This window comes from Alosa pseudoharengus, unplaced genomic scaffold (assembly GCF_046254945.1).
Source record: "Alosa pseudoharengus isolate Yale_2024_CS ecotype anadromous, Long Island Sound unplaced genomic scaffold, YU_APseudo_1.1 YU_APseudo_1.1_scf_16, whole genome shotgun sequence".
Taxonomy (NCBI): Eukaryota; Metazoa; Chordata; class Actinopteri; order Clupeiformes; family Clupeidae; genus Alosa; species Alosa pseudoharengus.
The window spans coordinates 6211848-6232378 of NW_027468630.1; the positions used below are offsets into that span (position 1 = coordinate 6211848).

General features: G+C 39.2%; 1 protein-coding gene and 1 long non-coding RNA gene across 3 annotated transcripts; both read left to right on the top strand.

Moving 5' to 3' along the window:
* Window positions 1-892: 892 nt before the first annotated feature.
* On the top strand, window positions 893-10424 carry LOC143125429 (tumor susceptibility gene 101 protein-like). The gene is made up of 10 exons (XM_076286887.1): window positions 893-1116; window positions 1498-1585; window positions 2467-2532; window positions 3032-3195; window positions 4694-4820; window positions 5318-5375; window positions 5577-5668; window positions 5856-6058; window positions 8871-9110; window positions 9248-10424. Exons 1-10 carry the CDS (start codon window positions 1075-1077, stop codon window positions 9335-9337), a joined length of 1170 nt encoding a protein of 389 aa, XP_076143002.1. The 5' UTR covers window positions 893-1074; the 3' UTR covers window positions 9338-10424.
* Window positions 10425-13788: 3364 nt separating this feature from the next.
* Window positions 13789-17980, top strand: LOC143125430 (uncharacterized). 2 transcript variants are annotated; one of them, XR_012987259.1, is made up of 5 exons: window positions 13789-13865; window positions 13985-14020; window positions 14418-14484; window positions 16785-16950; window positions 17897-17980. It is a non-coding gene; the product is annotated as an uncharacterized LOC143125430 (long non-coding RNA). The 2 variants fall into 2 exon arrangements; XR_012987258.1 differs by having other exon boundaries at window positions 13830-14020.
* The last annotated feature ends 2551 nt before the right edge of the window (window positions 17981-20531 follow it).

The window sequence follows — 20531 nt, forward strand, 5'->3', positions numbered from 1 at the left end:
AATTGACGTCGAATGATCCCTCAATGTCAAAGTGAAAGCAGATTTAAACAAATTCTGATGGTGTTGACACAAATCCTAATGGTGTTGACACAAATGCTGATGGTGTTGACATCTGACGAAGTTGACAAAATATTCCCTCTTATAGCCTATCACATGTAGCCTACGCACCCTAGGATGGCCCGCCAGGCTATATCACATGTATTTCTTACAGGAATCTTTTTTTTTAGTAGGACCTGTCTGTTGCTGTATCTTTTTAGTAGCCTATCTGTTGCCTGTCTGATGGTGTTGACCAAAATTCCGGACACAAGTTCAATTGACACAAAAGTACAAAAAAAAGTTAAAAACATATCGACTTTTAACTTTTGAAATTACTGATAAATAGGCTACTGGTGACATTATTTACGTAGGCTATATACATTATAATCATACATTTTACATTACTTTGATCTTTTATCATTAGCCTACATTTTATCTTTTTAAGGTAGGCTATGTTGAAATGAGGAAATCTGACTATTCTAGGCCTATCATTTAGAACAATCTATTTATGAGGCAACATGAAATCATGCCTTGTTGTGCAACCCTTGTCCTGAATAAGACTTAGTTTAAGAGTAGTTTTTCAAATTAATATTGTTCATATGTTTTACCCCGAAACCTTATCTGGCGGACATATTTTGTCCCTAATCTCAACTAGCATAGGCTATGTGACCTGAAATTCAGAAAAAACATTAGTCATATAGACAAACCTATTGTTTTAGATGTTACTACACAATCGATGAAAAGTTTGCCGTTGTTGCCGCTGACAGACTTACCATAGCAGTTTTGGTCATTTTTAGTGCGCACACAGTGTGTATCGCGAACACGCCCTCATTTTCCATTCAGTCAGCTGAGCAGAAACTATGAGGAAGTTTTCCAGTTTGTTGACGATAGAATGATTTGACGTTGTCTGCTTATATCGAAATAATGTCCGTGTGATCGAAGAACACATAGCCTAGTCTGTCGCAGGGAAGAAGTGAAATAAAACGTTGGCTATAGGCCTATTTTTGTCCTTTCTTATTTTGGGACTAGTTGTTGATTATGGCAGTGAACGAAAATGTACTCCGAAAAATGCTGGCAAAGGTGAGCTCGGATTTGCTAAACTTCTTTGGTCATGTTTAGCCTACATTTGCTCATTCAGATTTAGGCCTTTTGCCTAACGTTATGTTTGGCGACGCCATAGTGGTGTAAGAAGCTAACTGCTTTGTAGGATAACCATATTTAAAAAATCTTGATCTACTATAGCCGCCGCCGCATAGTGTATAGTTTTTAGCTCGTATGCTATTCTCTGTGCTGAACTTTTCCGTCTTGGTTTGTACGCTACCTTTTGTTGTCTATTTGTTGTTGGCTTATGTTTACGGTATCCAACTAAATATAATTATGTGTGTGCATTTGTAAAAACAGCAGTTTCCTCACTTTAACCTACCATCTGAAGTACGATTTCTCCACTTTTTGCATGCACAGGGTTACAAATACAGGGATCTGACAGTGCGGGAAATCAATCATGTCATCACTCAGTACAAGGATCTCAAACCTGTTATGGATTCATATGGTAGGACAAAAGCCCTCTTTGAGTGGTTATTTTCATTTTCATAGAAAGTTAGTCTTAGCAGCATCCCATCTCATGCAAGATAAACACAACCTGTTCATAGAATGTGGAAGGCAAAAACAGACCAGGGTCAGGCTGTGCCCTCACTGTAACCAAATAAAAGTGCAGTTGAATTATAACATTGCCTTAGGCTACTGAGTGCAGGCATTATACAAACATCAGATGTAAATTTCAGCAGTATACCAAGAGATCACAGAGCACACAAATGAAGGGAAACTAAGATATATCTGAGGAGAAGTAAAAGAAGAAAGAAACTCTAAAAGAAACTAGAAACTGTAGTGGATAGATAGATAGATAGATAGATAGATAGATACTTTATTGATCCCCAAGGGGAAATTCAAGGGTCTCAGTAGCATACAGACATCACACACAACATGCACTTACAGTAGAAATGGTAAATATGAGTATAAGTATTTAACATATAAGTATAAGTAGCAGCATATCATAAAAAAAAATTTGCAACCTCAAACCAATGAGGTCATATGCCACTCTTCAAAATGTTTTTGCTTTAACCTTTGATTCATTTCTTTCATTCTTTGGGATTGTATTACTTCTTTGTTATACTTTCTTTCATTATTATTGTTATTATTGGCATTACTATTATTACTAGGCTAATATTAACTATTTGTATTTCTTTTTTAATGCTTTGGGAGTATTGTACAATGCAGTCATACCAGTAAAACATATTGAATTGTATTGATAAACAAAATAATTCTTCTGAACCTATTATGAAACTACAGCATTGCAGGAGCTGCATTGTGTCATAATGTTAGGTGCATTTCTTTGTTGTGAATTTGAATTTTTCTTGTCTCACTTTCTCTCAGTGTTTAATGATGGATCCACCAGGGAATTGATGAGCCTGGCAGGGACTGTGCCCGTCAGCTACAGAGGTAGAACAAATTGAACCAAAAGAGTCATGAATGCACTTTGAAGTATGCCCTTTTATTATTGACCAGAAAAGTATGTCTGCGTTTAAGCATATTGTATTGAGTATTGTAGCATATTCATCCAAATTAATGATGAACTGTTTTTGTCCTTGAAGCCAATTCCTGTTTTTTTTTTTTTTTAGTTTGCAATTTAAAGTCAGACAAAATATGCCACTGTAGACACAATATAGAGGCATGTTGTGTAGATCTTATCCTTGACGGGAGAGGTTACAAATCTTTGTTTGGGAAGTTATTATCCAGCAAAGGACACAGATGGAAGACTATAGGATGGGGATAAAATTATCCCTTTATATTTACAGTAGGCTACATAGTCTTATGTTAGATACTTAAAGTAGCTCTGTTATGTTTCTCCCAGAAGTGTGCAAATGAGGGTGTACCCTCAATGTACCCTCTGTGCTTGTGTGTGTCACTCAGGAAAGGATATTTTCTTTTTTATCCTTAGGAAATACTTACAACATCCCCATCTGTGTGTGGCTGCTGGACACCTACCCCTATAACCCCCCCATCTGCTTTGTGAGGCCCACCAGCACCATGATGATCAAGACAGGGAAACATGTGGATGCCAATGGCAAAGTCTACCTGCCCTACCTGCATGAATGGAAACATGTGAGTCCCGAGCATCATCGCTGTTTGTCAGTGGTCCTCCTCTGGACAACTTTTGTCAAGTGTTATTTCTAGATTTCACTAGTTTTGAGAGGGCTTGGATATTGGACATAGTCCTCATATTTGTTGTCATTATTTGTTCATGTCGACATTAGCATTGTTTACCTATAGCTCGCAGTGTGAAAATCTCCTTTCAGGGAGATACTAGTCTGGTACACCATAATTCACTAATGTTCCCATTAGACCCCAAAAAAGGTCAGGCCCAATCAGCGACGAGAGGGGATGACACTATAGTTTCGAAATTGGAAGTGGCTGTGGTAAACCATAGTAGCAAAGCCTGCAAATACAATGTGTACATTATTTACAGCAAAGGTAGGCCTACATACATGTTGTTTATTGTCAGTTTGTAAAGCTTAGGCAAAGTGGTTAGGAATCCCTGAGCAATGTGATTAGTTAGACAGGACCAATGATTTCAAAGTTAATGGAAAGTGTACACCCGTCAACATGCTAGTATTGGAAACCTTTCCCAATCCTGAGTCCCCAGACTCTATTCACAAAGCGATTGAGTCTGGTCTTAACCAGGCTACCCTCTCAGCCCCCTCATGCACCCTCTGATTTTCTCAGTGTGTACTCTTAAATGTAGCTTACATCTTTTGACTGGGTTTTGTTGTTCCTTCAGTCTGAGTGTTTGTGTGTGTTTGTTCCTCTTGTGCAGAGGATATCAGCCGCATAAAGGGCTTTGGTGTGGCCTTGGACACATTCCCATTAGGGCTGGGACGGTAACCTCATTACCACAATACCGCAGTCAGTGACGCCTAGTACCGCGGGTCTAAGCTCGTCACCATCATCACTGCAAAAAAAAAATCATTCCTGTGAAACATTGGCCTGCACATAGTGTGTAATGTTGGGATGTGTTATGTGAGGCATAATTGTATGACATGGATTTAAGGTTTTCTAAACAAAACTTAAAAACTTATCATCAAAATATGGAGCAAACCCGACCGGAGTCTGTCCACTCCCTCTGCATAGTTTTATTTCAGTTAGCCTAATAGCTGGTTTTGCAATGAGAGAAGATCTTATGGAAAGTATCCCATGCCAATCTCTAGGTATGGTGAAGGGTATGTGATGATGTGGGGCTATTTTAATTCCAAAGGCCAAGGGAACTTTTTCAGGATGCATAGTATCTTGGGTCGATGAAATAACTGGCCTTTAAAAATAAAAATCTGCCTGCCTCTATGGGAATTTAACATAGTGGTGTGTATACTTATGCCCCCTGTATTTTGAGGAAGAACATTTATTTATTTACTATACATTATTCATTCACAAAGAAAATTGGTGTCCTTAAAGTTTGGATTTTTCCTTATTTTTTAATTAAGGCATTAAGATCAATTTCCAAAAGATGATTTCTTATTCCTCATTTTAGTCAACTTTAGCATGGGTTCATAAACTTATTCTCACAGCTGTATGTCTCGTGTTCTGTTCTCCCCTTCTGTGCTGTCAGCCCCAGTCAGACCTGTTCAGCTTAATCCAGGTGTTGATTTTGGTTTTTGGGGAGGAGCCACCTGTCTTCTCGCGACCTACCACACAAACTCCGTACCAGCCCTTCCAGACAGCAGGCCCAACCGCTGGTGAGTTACAACTGCACAAGTTTTTAGACTCTAACCCAGGCTATCTCTCCCAGCTGGAGAATTTCTTCTCAATGATATTTGTACAATCTTACTCAGATACATTCAAAGTTCTGAACGAAGGTATTTATCTACATATGGGAATGACATGAGGCAGGGCATTTGACCTGTAACTCTGTTACTCACCACAGTTTGCCGCTGTACTTTCACTGAATGATTCACTCTTAAGTACTGTCCGCTCTAACTAACTGAATTACAGTTGGACACCTATGCTACACCCCATATCACATTAAAACTAAAAATAAATATTTTAAACTGCCCCCAGGAGGAATCATAATTATGAATCAAACTGACTCAAACTGCAATCACTGTATAACCCATTTGAGTTTGATCTCATTTTTTAAATTCTTTTTTTTATTTCTTGCTATTTTCTTGTGTTGATGTTAACCAGTTATTAAACTTTTTTTGTTTAAAATTTTGTTTAACTTTTAACTCTCTAGCTGCCTATATGCCAGGCCCAACTGCCTCCTATGGTCCCCCACGCTCACCCAACCCCAGGTGCGACCTTTACTACCCAAGTCAAAGTTCAATGCTGTTCAGTGCTAATTGACAATGAGGCACAGCTTTTCTGTACTGAAAGTCTTTGTATCTGTAATAGTCTAGTCTAACAAAGTCTAGATAAAAAGCCTTGTTTTTGATGGAAGCCGTTTTCTTAATGCACATCCTACAAAGTTCTTTATCTCGATCTTGATCGAGCAGTTTTCAGGGTTACCCCTATCCTGCCGCCGGCAGCTACCCTGCCAGCCCAGGCCCGGGACACTTCACCCCCGCAACACCCAGTGCCACCATAGGTATGGACACACTCTCTGGTCATTGTTTGTCCTCTGAATGTCTTAAATCTGTCCACTCCATAACAACGAATGACTTGCTTGTACTTTTGTGTGTGTGTGTGTGCGCATATGTGTGTGTGTGTGCGCATATGTGTGTGTGTGTGTGTGTGTGTGTGTGTGTGTGTGTGTGTGTGTGTGTTGTTTTAAGGCCCTGCTCGTGATGCCACCATTGGCGAGGACACCATCAGGGCGTCCCTGGTGTCGGCGGTGAGCGATAAGCTGCGCTGGCGGATGAAGGAAGAGATGGACCGCGCCCAGGCTGAGCTCGATGCCCTTAAGAAGACAGAGGAGGACCTGAAGAGAGGTCATCAGAGGCTGGAGGACATGATAAGCAGAATTGGACAAGAGATGGTGAGAAGAACACGTTTAGTTTTAATATTACTTTAAAGAATATCTGTACTATGGCCCCAGCCGTGGCGCGACTGGCTGGGGCACCTGCACCGTACACTGGCGACCCAGGTTCGATTCCCGCCCCGTGGTCCTTTCCGGATCCCACCCCGACTCTCTCTCCCACTCGCTTCCTGTCATTCTCCACTGTCCTATCAAATTAAAGGCATAAAAAACAAGACAAAGATAATGAGTCTTTAACAGTCAGACTGCAGAGTCTAACAGGCTTTTCTTAGTTGCTGGTTGAAGACCGCGCTCGGCAATTGACGGAAGTGCGAGTCCAAGCCGTAGATCCATCTCACTCACTCTGTAGAGCCATCTCAGCTGCTCTGTAGATCCATCTCAGCCGCTCTGTAGATCCATCTCAATCGCTTTGTAGATCCATCTTAAAGCTAAGTCCCTGAGACAAAGCAAGAATTGTAAATTGGCAATGTGGCAGTTGTCACCAATTGTACAAAACCGAACCGACCATAAATGGGAATACCTTGACCATGGCCTAAGAACAGGACCAGAACAGGCCAGGACTGTGTTATGACTGCAGACCTAGAGGCACCAAGTCCTAATCGAGCTTGGGCACTCTGATCTGTTAACTAGTAAATCTGATCTAGCTGTTTACTTGGGCATCTTATGTAGCACACTAAGGGAAAAACCCCACTAACACGTGTGAGTGTGTAGCCAAGGGAGAGTCGGGGCCTCGAATCCAGGTCTCTGGGGTACTAAACCTGAAGCTTGACCTTAACATCAGAGGGAGAGAGAGCCAGGCCTCGAATCCGGGTCTCCGGGGTACTAAACTTGCAGCTTGACCGCAACGCCAAAGAGCCAGGCTCTTTGGTATGGCAGTCCGAGTGCATACTCAACCATAGTCATAGTCAAGTTTATTTATATAGCACAATTTAAAACAACCTGTGGTTGACCAAAGTGCTCCAAAAATAAAAACATATATATATATATATATAAGACAAAATGAAACAAGACACACACATAAAAAAAAAAACAGGAAAATAAAACTAAAAATAATATGTACATATATATAGCCTATAATTACATTCCACAATTCATTTAAAAGCCATTAATAGCATATGTTCTTTTAACTTGGCTTTAAAAGCACCAATAGTTGGTGTAGATCTAATGTGAAAAGGGAGGTTGTTCCACAACTTGGGCCCAGCTACTGAAAAAGCACGGTCACCTTTATTTTTTAGACGACTATGAGGTACTGAGAGCAATTGTTTATCTGATGACCTCAGAGTTCTGGGAGGGCAGTGAAAGTGTACAAGCTCACTTAGGTATTGGGGAGATTGTCCATTTAAAGCTTTAAAGACAAAAAGAAGAATTTTGTAATCTACTCTAAATTTCACTGGTAGCCATTGCAGAGATTTCAAAACTGGAGAAATATGTTGTGTCTTTTTAGACTTGGTGAGCAGTCTTGCAGCTGCATTTTGCACCATCTGAAGTCGGGATAGAGTGGACTGAGTGACACCAAAATAAAGGGAGTTACAGTAGTCCAGGCGGGATGAAATAAAGGCATGGATCAATATCTCAAAGTCTTTGAAAGAAAACATAGTTTTGGCTTTACTTAAGATTCTAAGGTGGTAAAAAGATGACTTGACAACAGCATTAATTTGTTTCTCAAATTTAAAATCAGGGTCAAGTAGAAAGCCAAGATTTCTTGCATACGGTTTTACAAATCTGGCAAAAGACCCTAGTTCACTAATTGCATTATTTGCAGCTTCATGTGAACCAAAAAATAGAATTTCTGTTTTGGATTCATTCAGTTTTAAAAAATTGGTCGACATCCATTGTTTAATCTCTTTTAGGCAATCAAGCAATGGGTTTAGAGCACCAGAGGAACCACATTTAAATGGGAGATACAGTTGTGTATCATCAGCATAGCAATGATAGGATATACCGTGCTTTTTCATAATTTGACTGAGTGGCAACATGTACAGTGAGAATAAAATACAACTAAGCACTGATCCCTGTGGAACACCATAAGATAAGGGCGCAGATGAAGATGAAGTATCATTGAAAGAAACTGAAAAGGTTCTTCCCTCTAAGAAGGAGGCAAACCATTTCAGTGCAGTTCCTGAAATTCCAACCCAGTGCTCAAGGCGCTCTAAAAGAATGCAGTGATCTACAGTGTCAAAGGCGGCGCTAAGATCTAGCAGCATAAGTACTGCACAGTTCTTTGCATCCACTGATAGTAACAAGTCGTTAGTGACTTTAATTAAAGCAGATTCCGTGCTGTGTTTAGGTCGGAATCCAGACTGGAAGATGTCTAACATATCATTCTCTGATAGAAATGATTGGAGTTGTTGAAAGACAACCTTTTCTAGGATTTTAGAAAGAAAGGGCAATTTTGAGATGGGTCTATAATTGTTTAAGTCAGTGTCATCAAGCTCTGGCTTTTTTGTAGTGAGGGCACTCAGTCACAGTGTGCATTTATGTTCTCAATTAGTTTATGCATTGTCACACCCGGGTGTGTACAAACGAAGATACATCGGCACATGAAACACATAGTGGTACAGACACATCAGCATACATTCAGAATTCTACAGTAGGCTATAATTATAAAATATATCTTTTATAGAAAGGGGTCTTATTTTTACAAAGCCTCACCTTTGTAATAGTGTACATCTCTGATCCTGAGTTTGGTCCATCATGGAGGCTAGGTGTACTCTCAGGCTAATCTGTGTGTCTGTGTGTTCCTGCTTGTGTGTAGTGTGTGTATACATATATGTTCATGTATGCATGTATGTTGTGTGTTTCATGCCTTCAGACGGATGTGGACAGGAACATTGACATCCTCAAGCAGAAGGACGATGATATGAAAGCGGTGCTGGAGAAGATGGACAACCAGTCAGAGAGGGGCGACATTGATGACGTCATCGTTCCCACAGCGCCCCTCTATAGGCAGATACTGAACCTGTATTCAGAGGAGAATGCCATAGAGGACACCATCTTTTACCTGGGAGAGGCTCTCCGCAGAGGGGTCATCGATCTGGAGGTCTTCCTCAAGGTGAGTAAACATCACCCAACAGCTTGGATTAGCCCCTTTATAGCCCTTCAGCCAGCTAGGATTGTACTGACTATTTGAATGTTCTTATTTACTGATTTTACTGATTGATTACTTATGTTTGTTTGTTTTTTTTACAGCATGTACGGATTCTCTCTCGTAAACAATTCCAACTACGAGCTCTAATGCAGAAAGCTCGAAAAACTGCTGGCCTAAGTGAGCTCTACTGAGCACTACATCACTACACGTGCACACACACACACACACACACACACACACACACACACACACACACACACACACACACACACACACAAAGACATCATACAGACATCATACAGACAATTAGAAGTAAAACTGGATGTTTTTATGCCATATGCTTATCTACAATGTAGTATGGAGGTTATGACACTCTTAAAAAGGTCACTTACTGAACAGGGAAACTGCCATTGGCATAAACCAAGTATTAGCGGCGAAAGTGCTCATCCTAGTTGAAATATCATTTGCCAAATGGTAGGGATTAAGCAATCTGAGAAGGGTAGCTACAGTCAGACATGCATCAAAATGTTTTAACATTCATATACATTTGCTTGAAATGATCTACACTACATAAATGTAGGTCCACTTATTATCTTTAGTTGACATCCGATGTACACTTAAAATGACTTTGCAGGATACTGTATAGAGTATCCTGCAAAGTATAGAGTGGGGCTGTATGTGTGAAAGGGTGTGTTGTCCTCACTAGTGCCAGACAAAACCAAATCAAGTTAAAATGAAGGACCAATTTCTTTTCTTCTAGTCTATGATCTCTTGTTGTTTGTCACTTTATAAAAGTATGTTTACATAGACATAAGTTTAACATAAATATTCCAAGCACCCTTATGTTTTAAAGGGAAACATATATATATATAACCCAGTTGACAAATATGTCATTTCATTTATTTTTACATGCTAATATTTGTTATAGTTTTAGGTGAGTTGCTGAATGATTCAGTAACATTAACTGTGAACTGTAACATCTCCACACTCCTTTGCACAGTAAGCTCATTAACCAGAATTTGAATTGACAACGGTGTAAAACTCTGGTGAATCTGTCAGGAAATTGTCATGTTATTCAGTTATTTTTTATGCTTAGGCCTATATGATAGATATCAATCATTTTTATATAACTTTAATATTCATTCTTTTTTAACATACTTAACGGAACTACCAGTATGCAGTGATCATGTTACATTGTCTTAATTACAGCATATACATTTGATATTGTTCCACTACATAAGTGCTCATGTACTTTTAATTAAAATGTGTTAATATTAACGTTGGTTTTGTGTGATGGCAATACTTGGTAAACCTGTTTGGTTGTATCTTATTGCAGACCAACCAAGAGAAGCAGACATTTACTGTGAATCACTGATGTGATTAGTGATGAACAAAGCAAAATTGAGAGGATAAGAATAAACAACCAAAGCTGTCTTGCTTTCTAATCCTTCAAGGAGACCATTCTGTCAGTTCAGGGACTCATTTGCATCATTGGCTTTCCTCAGTTATGTGTAATTACTTTTGTCCTTGCTGACTAATTCACAGCAGCATCACCGGTTGGGTCACATGGTGCAACGGTAATGAAATAAGCCAATGGTCCTTAACATGACATTAGGACCCTCAATTTCCCATGGTTATTAAGTCGAGAACCATACTTTTCAGTGGTCAAAGAATAGATCAAAATACTGTCAGTAGCCATTAAACAATATCTATTATCGCCATGTTCACACCTCTGAACCAGAAATCTCTGCTTCAATTGTACTTATAAACACTTACAAACACAAGTTTCCAGTTATAGTCAGGATTTTTTTAATAGAGGAGGTTGTATATGATTTGTAACCTTTAGTATGGAAAATAAAAGTTCTGAAATTACAACATGGGTTTTCAGCAGATCTATTAAGACATTCTCAAAAATGCAGAATTTCAGGAATAACATTTCACTCTAATGTCACCAAAATGAAAGACAAAAGAAGAATTTTGAACCTGACTTTATCCAATGTTAACATTTGTGTACTTGAAATTATTGCATATTTCATTAGATAATGGCTCATTTACATATTTATACCTAATATGGGGCGGTGGTAGTGTAGTGGTTAAGGAGCTGGGCTAGCGTGCAGTAGCCTGAAAGTTGTCGGTTCAATTCCCGGCTTCCACCGTTGTGCCCTTGAGCAAGGCACTTATGTGATCCCTTGTAATATAGCTGACATATGTAAGTCACTTTGGTCAAGAAGTGTCTGCTAAATGTAATGTAATGTAATGTAATATTTCAGAAAACATCCAATACAAATCAGGCTTATTCCCCTCAGATGATACCGACCAACCCCTCTGCCTCAAGGACTAATAGGCAGAACCTCTAAAGTGGAGTGAGGAAGTGGAGGACATTGAGCTCCATTGATAGTGATTATTCCTGCTTTCTGGAATATCCCACCCCCCTGAGAGACTTTATGAAGGAGAATAGTCTGAAACCCCTGCCTTTATATTCTCCAGCCTATGGGATGCCGCTGGAGAACAAATGTGACATGTGTTTTGGTTATTAGGTGTAGGATAGCCTATTGACTTTTAGCCTAAGGCATTGCTTTTCAATTTCAACCCGAATTCTTTCAGAGAGCGCTGCTCCGTTCCGCGTGATATACACGCGGTACGCCTCTGATCCTCAATTTCGAGTGGCAAATACTAAAGAAAAGGTTTGTCAGATTTATATACCATAGGCCTACTTCCATACTGCAAACTTCATCGGACCGAAAGGATAGCCTACCAGAACTGACTGGGTAGGTAAGTAGGCTAGGCTATACTTTATTGCATGTTTGAATAAGCCTATCTTATTCAGTAGCCTACGGTAGGTGTTTTATATCTCACATATCACCAAATGCTTACAGACTGCAGCAGCGCCAGAGCGACTTTCGGGGATGCAATGCATGAAGGATAGGTCGTGCGTATTCCCCCAAGGACATACCAAGGACATTTTTATTTGTTGGCTAAGTGCGACAATTTACGCGGTTTGACAGATTAGACAGTAGGCCTACAGTAGGCTAGTTTGATCCACTTGCGCTGCACGAATCGCTTGTTGCTTTTCCTCATGTGGACACTTGCGGATGTTTCATTTAAATGTTCAGTTTGATATAACTCGTGGGCGGTGTTTTCTACTTGGATACGTCCTTCATATCATTGGGCAACTATGTTAGATATGTATTCAACACATTCATATTAGATTATTAGACAATGTGGTCTTTATGATGTTGTTTAAATTCAGTGTAACCATGCAGGGCACTCGGAGACAGGCATCAAGGCTTGTGATATCCTGCATAAACATTTCCACAAAGGTTACTTAACATGGCTATAGCCTACATGGATAAACCACACTGAAAGTATTAACCTTCATGGCTGAAGTGATAAGAGATACTAATATTATAGGCCTACTGTAAACAATATTAAGGATGGTCTTTTCTAGCAAAAATAATTGCTAAATGGTAGGTTATAAAACACAATCTTGTCCACCAATTCCCATAAGCCTATAAGTAATATTTTAGGTTAGGGAATACATTTGAACTATTCATATGTGTACGTTTATGCGCGTAGCCCTAACAAAGTCTTTATTAAGCACGATTTCACATGTATTAGGTCATAATCAAACAATGTCTTATTCTTAATCAATAGGCCCTTTATTCTGGATAAATCCTTCATAAGCAACTAATTGGTGTGTGGATGACACTGTCTGAATATGTGACTTATAATGACAGAACAGTAACATATAGACAATGTATTAGAAGGTAAAGTTTCATCCATTAATCCATGGGCTATGTGCTCACATTAAGACCAACAACACTCTCAATCTCAAACATTTGGCACACACCAAATGTCCCAGTTTAATTTCTATCTATATGCTTAGGGTATTTTCAGAGGGGTATGTTCATATACCATTTATAGCCTGATTGATTTCTAGGCCTAGTAACAATATTTGCTGATGAATGGAATGATGAAAATATATACAATAATACTTCTGCATCTAATATGTCAACAAAAATGCAACATTACATAACTTTGTTCCAATGTTCTCATTTCTGATTTACAGAAAATCAAAGATTGGTCGCACTCCAACTTTTTTTCTTGTTGATTTATTTCATTACCAAACGTTTCGGCCGTTTCAAATACCATCCATATCACATGACTTAGTTACTCCAAATCAATGCAGAATAATTCTCCTATATGATACTAAGCAGACACATCTAACTTTATGGGATTTTTATGCACAATCTAGTGTATAAATGCATAGAAGATGTATATGTTATGCACAACTATTTTATATTAAAGAAAATGCATATGTTTCCTATATGGAACAGTCTACTTTTTTCAATATCTTCTAAGCCATGTGACCTATAATTGACTCCAAACCAGTGCAGAATTGTTATAGGCTACTATTTGGAAACACTATATTATATGTTTATATTTGAAAGAAAATCCATAAATTTATAGGAAATACACTGTAAAACCAAACAAGTTAACTTTACTTAAGAAAATGTGGAAACAGTTTGATAGAGAAAGATATAGGCAATCCAGGTAAGTAATGATCACGGTGAACTTGCATTTTATATAGTGTAGATTTTTGTTGTTGACTATCAGATTATCTTCGTTGTGGTTAATGTCAACTATTTCTGCCTCCCTTATAGGGTTGTAAAACTGAAATGAAATGATGAACGATCACACATATGCAGCAGTTCTGAGGTAATGTAGCCTAACATGTCATGTTGTTACTTTCACACAGATACAGCTAAAAGATACAAAACAATTGTATTAATAAGTCTAACATTTATTCTTGTTTCATGTCTCCATTTTCTACCAAGTCTACCAACAACTGACTCAGACATCGATACCAGCAGGTAACGTTATGTTATGTTTCACGTTAACATTATTAAATTAAATTTTCTGCAGTCATAAAGTTAACCTCCATCACCAGATGTAGTAAAATTGTCCATTTGCTGTCACTAGTTGCACACCTTATTATCAATGAATGTGGACATGATAGACAATGATATTTCACCAGGAGTAATGGGTGTGTGGAGCTGTTTGCAGAATGTAAATATGATGATTGAATTTCATGTAAGTTCAACGTGACGCCAGTAAAACCTTAAATGCATTTGTGATCTGAGAAAACAAAAAGCTACTGAGACAAAGTTTAACTAATATAAATCCCAGATCACTAAATTATCAGAGAAGAGACAACATTTTTTCAGTGTATTAATACTTAATTGAATATTTTGATTGCTTTTATTTCAGGCAAAGTGGTCATCAGATCTGCTCTGGACTGAAGTCTACCAATCTAGATGACTATTCACAATTGAAGGTATGAATGAGCTATATTCATGTTATAAAAAAAATCCAGCACTGTCCCACCTGATAGTGTTCGAAAAAGTGGGACATGGCATGTCAGATTGAGTGCGACAGAACCAAAGTTAAATGCATGTACGCACATTTTCAAGCTGTTGGTTAAAATTTTGTGTCTGAATATAACATTTCAGGTTATATTACACAAGAACCCGTAGGCTACAGAAAACACAAAAATCTCTATCAAACCAATTGGGGCAAGAGCACTCTGAGCACCTGTCCACTTCCCTGTATCGTCTGCCTCCCTGCCTGCTTTGCCAAAGTCACTGTCTCTCTAGTCCCGTCTATTGTAAACTAATTTGTTCTGGCCCACGAAAATGATTGAATGGGGTTTTTATAGCTCTGTGGCTTCCACCGATTACTGATATTTTTGGTTTGACGTCAGTCAGAGTTAATTATAAATTATATAAATTATTGCCCTTTGGGATGTAAAGAGGATTTGAACTAATATAGCAAAAAAATGCTTCAGAAATGATCTCCTACCCTGCCTTTATAAGTGGCATAAGTGTCTTCTGATCGCTTAATCATTGCAATTGCGTTTCAAGAAGCCAAACTGTAACTAGAAATCAACTAAGGTGACAATTAAGTCAAACTCCCTCTTGTATCGTCTGAACAAAGTATATTTTCTTACTAAGAACAGGGCTAATATTAGGCCTATGCATGTGTTTACTTTGTTTGCCTCATTATGTTTGTGTGTGCACTCGTTAGTATGCCCGTTCCTTATGGGACTGTGGATGCTGGACATTCTGGTGTGGTGCCTTTGTAGGAATGTGATCTAATTCTAATATAAGGTGTAAGACATTTTAAGGCACTTGTATGGCCTTTATTGTATGGCTTTGTATTAATGAAGTCTGCTTCTTTTACGGAGCAGTTTAGTTTAACTTTTCTCTACCTCACTGTACTGACACTGACAAGGAGCATGGCCATCATGGACTTTGCCGTAAATATATGCGTTCATAATGGGTAAAACAGGAGTCATACTGGTCAAATATCAGAAAAGATTACATGTGGTAAACCGACATCCAACTTTCTATGCTCAGCCCATCATGTTCCACATTAAGTTAGTTGAGACTAGCACTGTGCTGTCGCACATCACCTCTATCCTCAAGGCCAGATAGCCAAGATGTTCAAATGCTGAGGTCAATAATGGCCCACCCACATCCCCACCCTCACTCAAAATCTGCAAAGCTGCTATAACTGCACTGAAATGTATTGCTGTAACCGTCGTGCTAGCAAAGCTAATGGGTTTAGTCAGATCTTATTTTCTTCCGGATTTTTTGTTTTTTTTCTTCAGTAATATTGTGTCAATGATTCCCGGGACACTGGAAAACCAGGCTGCACCAAACTTGGTGTGCATGTAGCCCCACAAGGATGACACAGCACCATTGATTTTCTTTTTGATCCATTGCCCACTCGCCTCACTGTATCCCCCAAAAAGAGGGTAGGACGGACATAGTTTTCTGTGAATATCTCGAGAACCGTAGGGCCTAGGATGGCCAAATGTTTCTTGTATGTTGGTCTCAAAGGGTAATTTCAACCCATTCCATAACCACTAATTTGTGGTATAGCGCCACCTAGTTAAAAAGGAAAAAGCAAAAATGAGGTGTAAAAATTAGTTGTAATCGCAGGTATGTTTGAATGGCATGTTCAAAACTACACAAAATTTGTAGTGATATGTATAGTATATGATCAGTATGACACCCTCTGAATACATGGCAAGTTTCTTGGGGGGCCATACAATGCACAATGCAAGACATACATGCACACACACACGAACGCACGCATAGATGGAGTAGGAGTGGAGTGGGCGGGACTTGCGGAGCGTGTGCAGGACTGAGCGGCGCTCATATTTTGTACCAGTATGCGGTACATCTAGTTTTCATAATAACTGTCATAAACAAATTGTCAATGTAAGTTAGCTGCATCTCTTTAATTGAATCTCCGCATTAAATTGTCAGTGTGGGTTAGCATCATATTCTTGACAGTAGCACTGCTGTATACATTAAATTGGTAGTTGCTTGTCTTGGGTAAAAGACTAGAAATTAGATGTCACACGTGGTGAGAGGTGTGAAATCAACATTATGTTGCATCATATTGCAATATACTGTAGACAATGGGCCTTCAAACACTTGTCCCATTTATAATGAAAGCTACAGTATGTCTTTAGAGGTGCAGATCCCATATACAGCGTACATTTGCAATTGTGCTATAAAACTGTAGAATGCTTGTGTGATTGTATTATAACTTTTCCCTTCCCAGACCCAGAACATGAATGCCCCTGTCTCTATTTCCTTGGGACAATTATCACTGTTGGTGATGAATTGCTATTCACTGTACATGATAAACAGCTTGGAGCCTCCAAAGCTTAATGCCGGTGGTCAGCAAATAAAGACTGAAGAAGAGGGACCTCAAAATTCATGTTCACGTGAGTATTTTTGATGCAGGCAAATCATAAATGCACCAGTGTGAGGTGAGCTTGGTTAGGTTTAGTCAGTTTTTTTTTCTTCTGTATTTTTTTCGCCCTCAGTAATTTTGTGTCAACGATTCCTGGGACACTGAAAGACCGGGCTGCACGAAATTGGGTGGGTACATAGCCCCTCAACGATGACACGGAACCATCGATTTTTGTTTTGATCCGTCGCCCCCCCCCCCCCCCCCCCCCCGCCACTGCACCGGGGCCCCCGAAAGGAGGGTGGGCCGGACACAGTGTTCTGTGAATATCTCCAGAACCGTAGGGCCTGGGATGACCTATTTTTTTTGTATGTTTGTCTCAAGGGGCCATGTCAACCCATCCCATATCCACTCATTTGAGGTATAGAGCCACCTAGTTAAAAATGAAAAAGCAAAAACAAGGCATTGTAATCGCAGGTATCTCTGGCTGACATGTTCAAAACAGCACAAAATTTGAAGGGTCATTATACCACCTTCTGAATGCATGGCAAGTTTCGTGAAAAGCCGTTCATGGGGGGGCCATACAATACATGAATATACAGTATGTGTACATTTAGTGACTGTACACCAATCGGCCTGTAGATGGCCGGACAACAACAAGCACACACTATGAGCACAAGCCTATGCACACACTCGTTTACATACAAAAGTTGCAAGATTAGGGGCTGGAGTAGGAGATGGAGACAAATTGACAAGCATGATTTATTTTTGCGGAGAGAATGTGCAGGACTGAGCAGCAGTCATATTTGGTAACACTTTGCGGTACATCGAAATATGGATTTAAGTCACAATGACTTAACAAACTTCCTGTTCCACAGCAACAACAACACTGGGCTACCCGCAAATTCACCTGCCTGTTAATACTCGGACTCAACCTTAAGAAATCATTTTAAATTGTGAAAAAATATATCTTTTTACAGGTGATGGTGAAAAGGATTGGCAACACAAAGGAGTTAAAGAAAGACATCTTAATCAGACACAGACATCAAACTTGGAGACTCCAAAGCTTAATGCCGGTGGTCAGCAAATAAAGATTGAAGAAGAGGGACCTCAAAATGTATGTTCACACACACACACATAAACACACCCAGACGCACACACATAAAAAAACACAGACATATGCAGGCAAGAAGGCATATGCACACACACACACACACAAACACAGACACACACACACACACACACACACCATTACCCCCACATAAACAACACGCACACACACACACACACAGAAGCACACATACAGTATACACAAAAACAAACCAACACTATGCACATACTCATTTACATACACAAGAGTTGCAAGAGTAGGGGCTGGACTAGGAGACAAATTGGCAAGCATGATATATTTTTAGAAAGAATGTGCAGGGCGGAGCGGCGGTCATATTTTGTACCGCTTTGAGAGTCGGAATCAAGTCACAATTTCGTTCAGACCTGACTTGACAAACTTAACATGTTCCACAGCAACAACATCACTGGGCTACCTGCAGATTTACCTGCCTATTAATACTCGGACATCGGTCGATGCCGATTGTTTAAAGAAAATGTGATTCGTGATTACTGTTGACGTGAATTATAAGCCAGAGACAAATGATTTTGCCTTACTTGCCTATTTTACTAAGTAATTGACTATTAATTCACTAAGGGCCGAATTCTCCCATTCATGCATAAGTCCTCTTTTACATACTGTGACCAGTTACATACTTTTCAGTTACACAAATTCTCCCATTCGCACTTCTTTGACACAGATGTTTTATTAAAACCTTAAGAAATCATTTTAAATTGTGAAAAAATATATGTTTTTACAGGTGATGGCGAAAAGGATTGGCAACGCAAAGGAGTTAAAGAAAGACATCTTAATCAGACACAGAAAATGAGTTCCTCTGTCAATAATCCCTTGAGACAGACTTCACTGTACATGATAAACAACTTGGAGACTCCAAATCTTAATTTTGGTGGTCAGCAAATAAAAGCCGAAGAAGAGGGACCTCAAAATTCATGTTCTCGTGAGTATTTCTTATATAGGCCTTCATGGCAAATCATAAATAAACCAAATACTGTATACGGAACATCGGTCAGGGTCAAATGAATACCAATCCAGATATGGATTCGTCACATTACTCGAGTTAGAATCAAGTCATTATTTTGATGAGTTCAGGCCTGACTTTACTTTGACTTTACTGAAATTACTTTGACTTGGACTTTAAAACCAGACTCTAGACTTGATTAAAACGTTGCCTAGATCAGTGTTTCCCAAACTTTTTTTCTGGGGATTCACTTTTTAAAAATGACAGACCATCGCGACCCATTTCACTTCAGATCTAACATGCAACCACCAATATTGTTTTAGGCCACAGGTTCTCAAACTTTTATATGCCCCCCCTAACCATTCTACACTGCCATATGTATACTAATAGCGCCTAGGTCTGGCCTACTACCACTACTATTACAGGGATTGGTGTTGCACTGACTCAGTTTCCCAACTCTGCAATCTCAATTACACATGAAACAATGTTAAATATTTTTACAACTATAAAATTCTCGCTCAGTTTTGTAGAAACACACAACCTCAGGTTTTCCTCATCCTGCTTTGAACACAGTTGTGTTGCATTTTGAGCACCATCAGCGTGGAAAGTTACCTAAAAAATAACGCTTTAATGCACATCCGAGAGTTTGGGGATATTCTTGCATTCTATGCAATCGTCACTCTTCAACATAGTAAGCTGTTCCTGTATCTAAAGAGAGATGTTGTAGGCTGCGTTGCGTTGCAGACAAATGGATCCATAACAGCGTTAATTCCGATGTAAACATAGCAAATAACTCAAGTCGTTATATTGTAGCCTATTTCTGGAGGTTACTTTGGAAAGTTAAATCCGCATTGAATCCGCAAGTTAAAAGTTTGGTTGTTTGTAGGCCTTATAAGGCTGTGTATTGATGTTGTGACGTTGTTGTAAGAATGTGAAATGAATAAATATCAGAACAAGAGACTTTTGCAATAGCCAAAAGATAATAGTGTTTGCGAGGTGGAAAACAAGAGGAAATGATAGCTTTTAAAATGTCCATTTAAATTGTAGCCTTATTTTATGCATTGGTGTGCATTTTAAATCCGAAATAATAAGGAATGTGAGGAGGCTGCTATTAACTTTAAAGAGTGCATCTACAATCGAAACTATCAGCCTATGACGCAAATTGAATAGCCATGCCCGGTATACGGATGTCTGCTTTAGTTGACAGCATGGTAACTAGATTTTAATCGGTCAACGGAAGCAGCTGTCCGTTAATGTTCATGCTGATTCATGTCCCTTGCATTTTGCAACTGCGAGGTCCATAGCAGGCACCCCACAGAAATGTTTCCTTTTGCGAGTGAGATGCACGCTACCCCCTCTGCGACGCGTTCGCCCCCAGTTTCAGAGCTATTCTAGGGCCGTCACTGTGGTAAACAAACTATATCCCAATAGAAAATTGATAGCTTTCCTGGTTAAATTGTATAAGCTAGGCCTATTACACAACATAAATTGTGCTGGCGACCCAAATAAAATCTCCTGCGACCCAGTC

Coding starts and splice junctions, on each gene's coding strand:
- LOC143125429 (XM_076286887.1), top strand. CDS start 1,075: ATGGCAGTGAACGAAAATGTACTCCGAAAAATGCTGGCAAAG. Junction 1,117..1,497: donor TCCGAAAAATGCTGGCAAAG/GTGAGCTCGGAT, acceptor TTGCATGCACAG/GGTTACAAATACAGGGATCT. Junction 2,533..3,031: donor TGTGCCCGTCAGCTACAGAG/GTAGAACAAATT, acceptor TTTTATCCTTAG/GAAATACTTACAACATCCCC.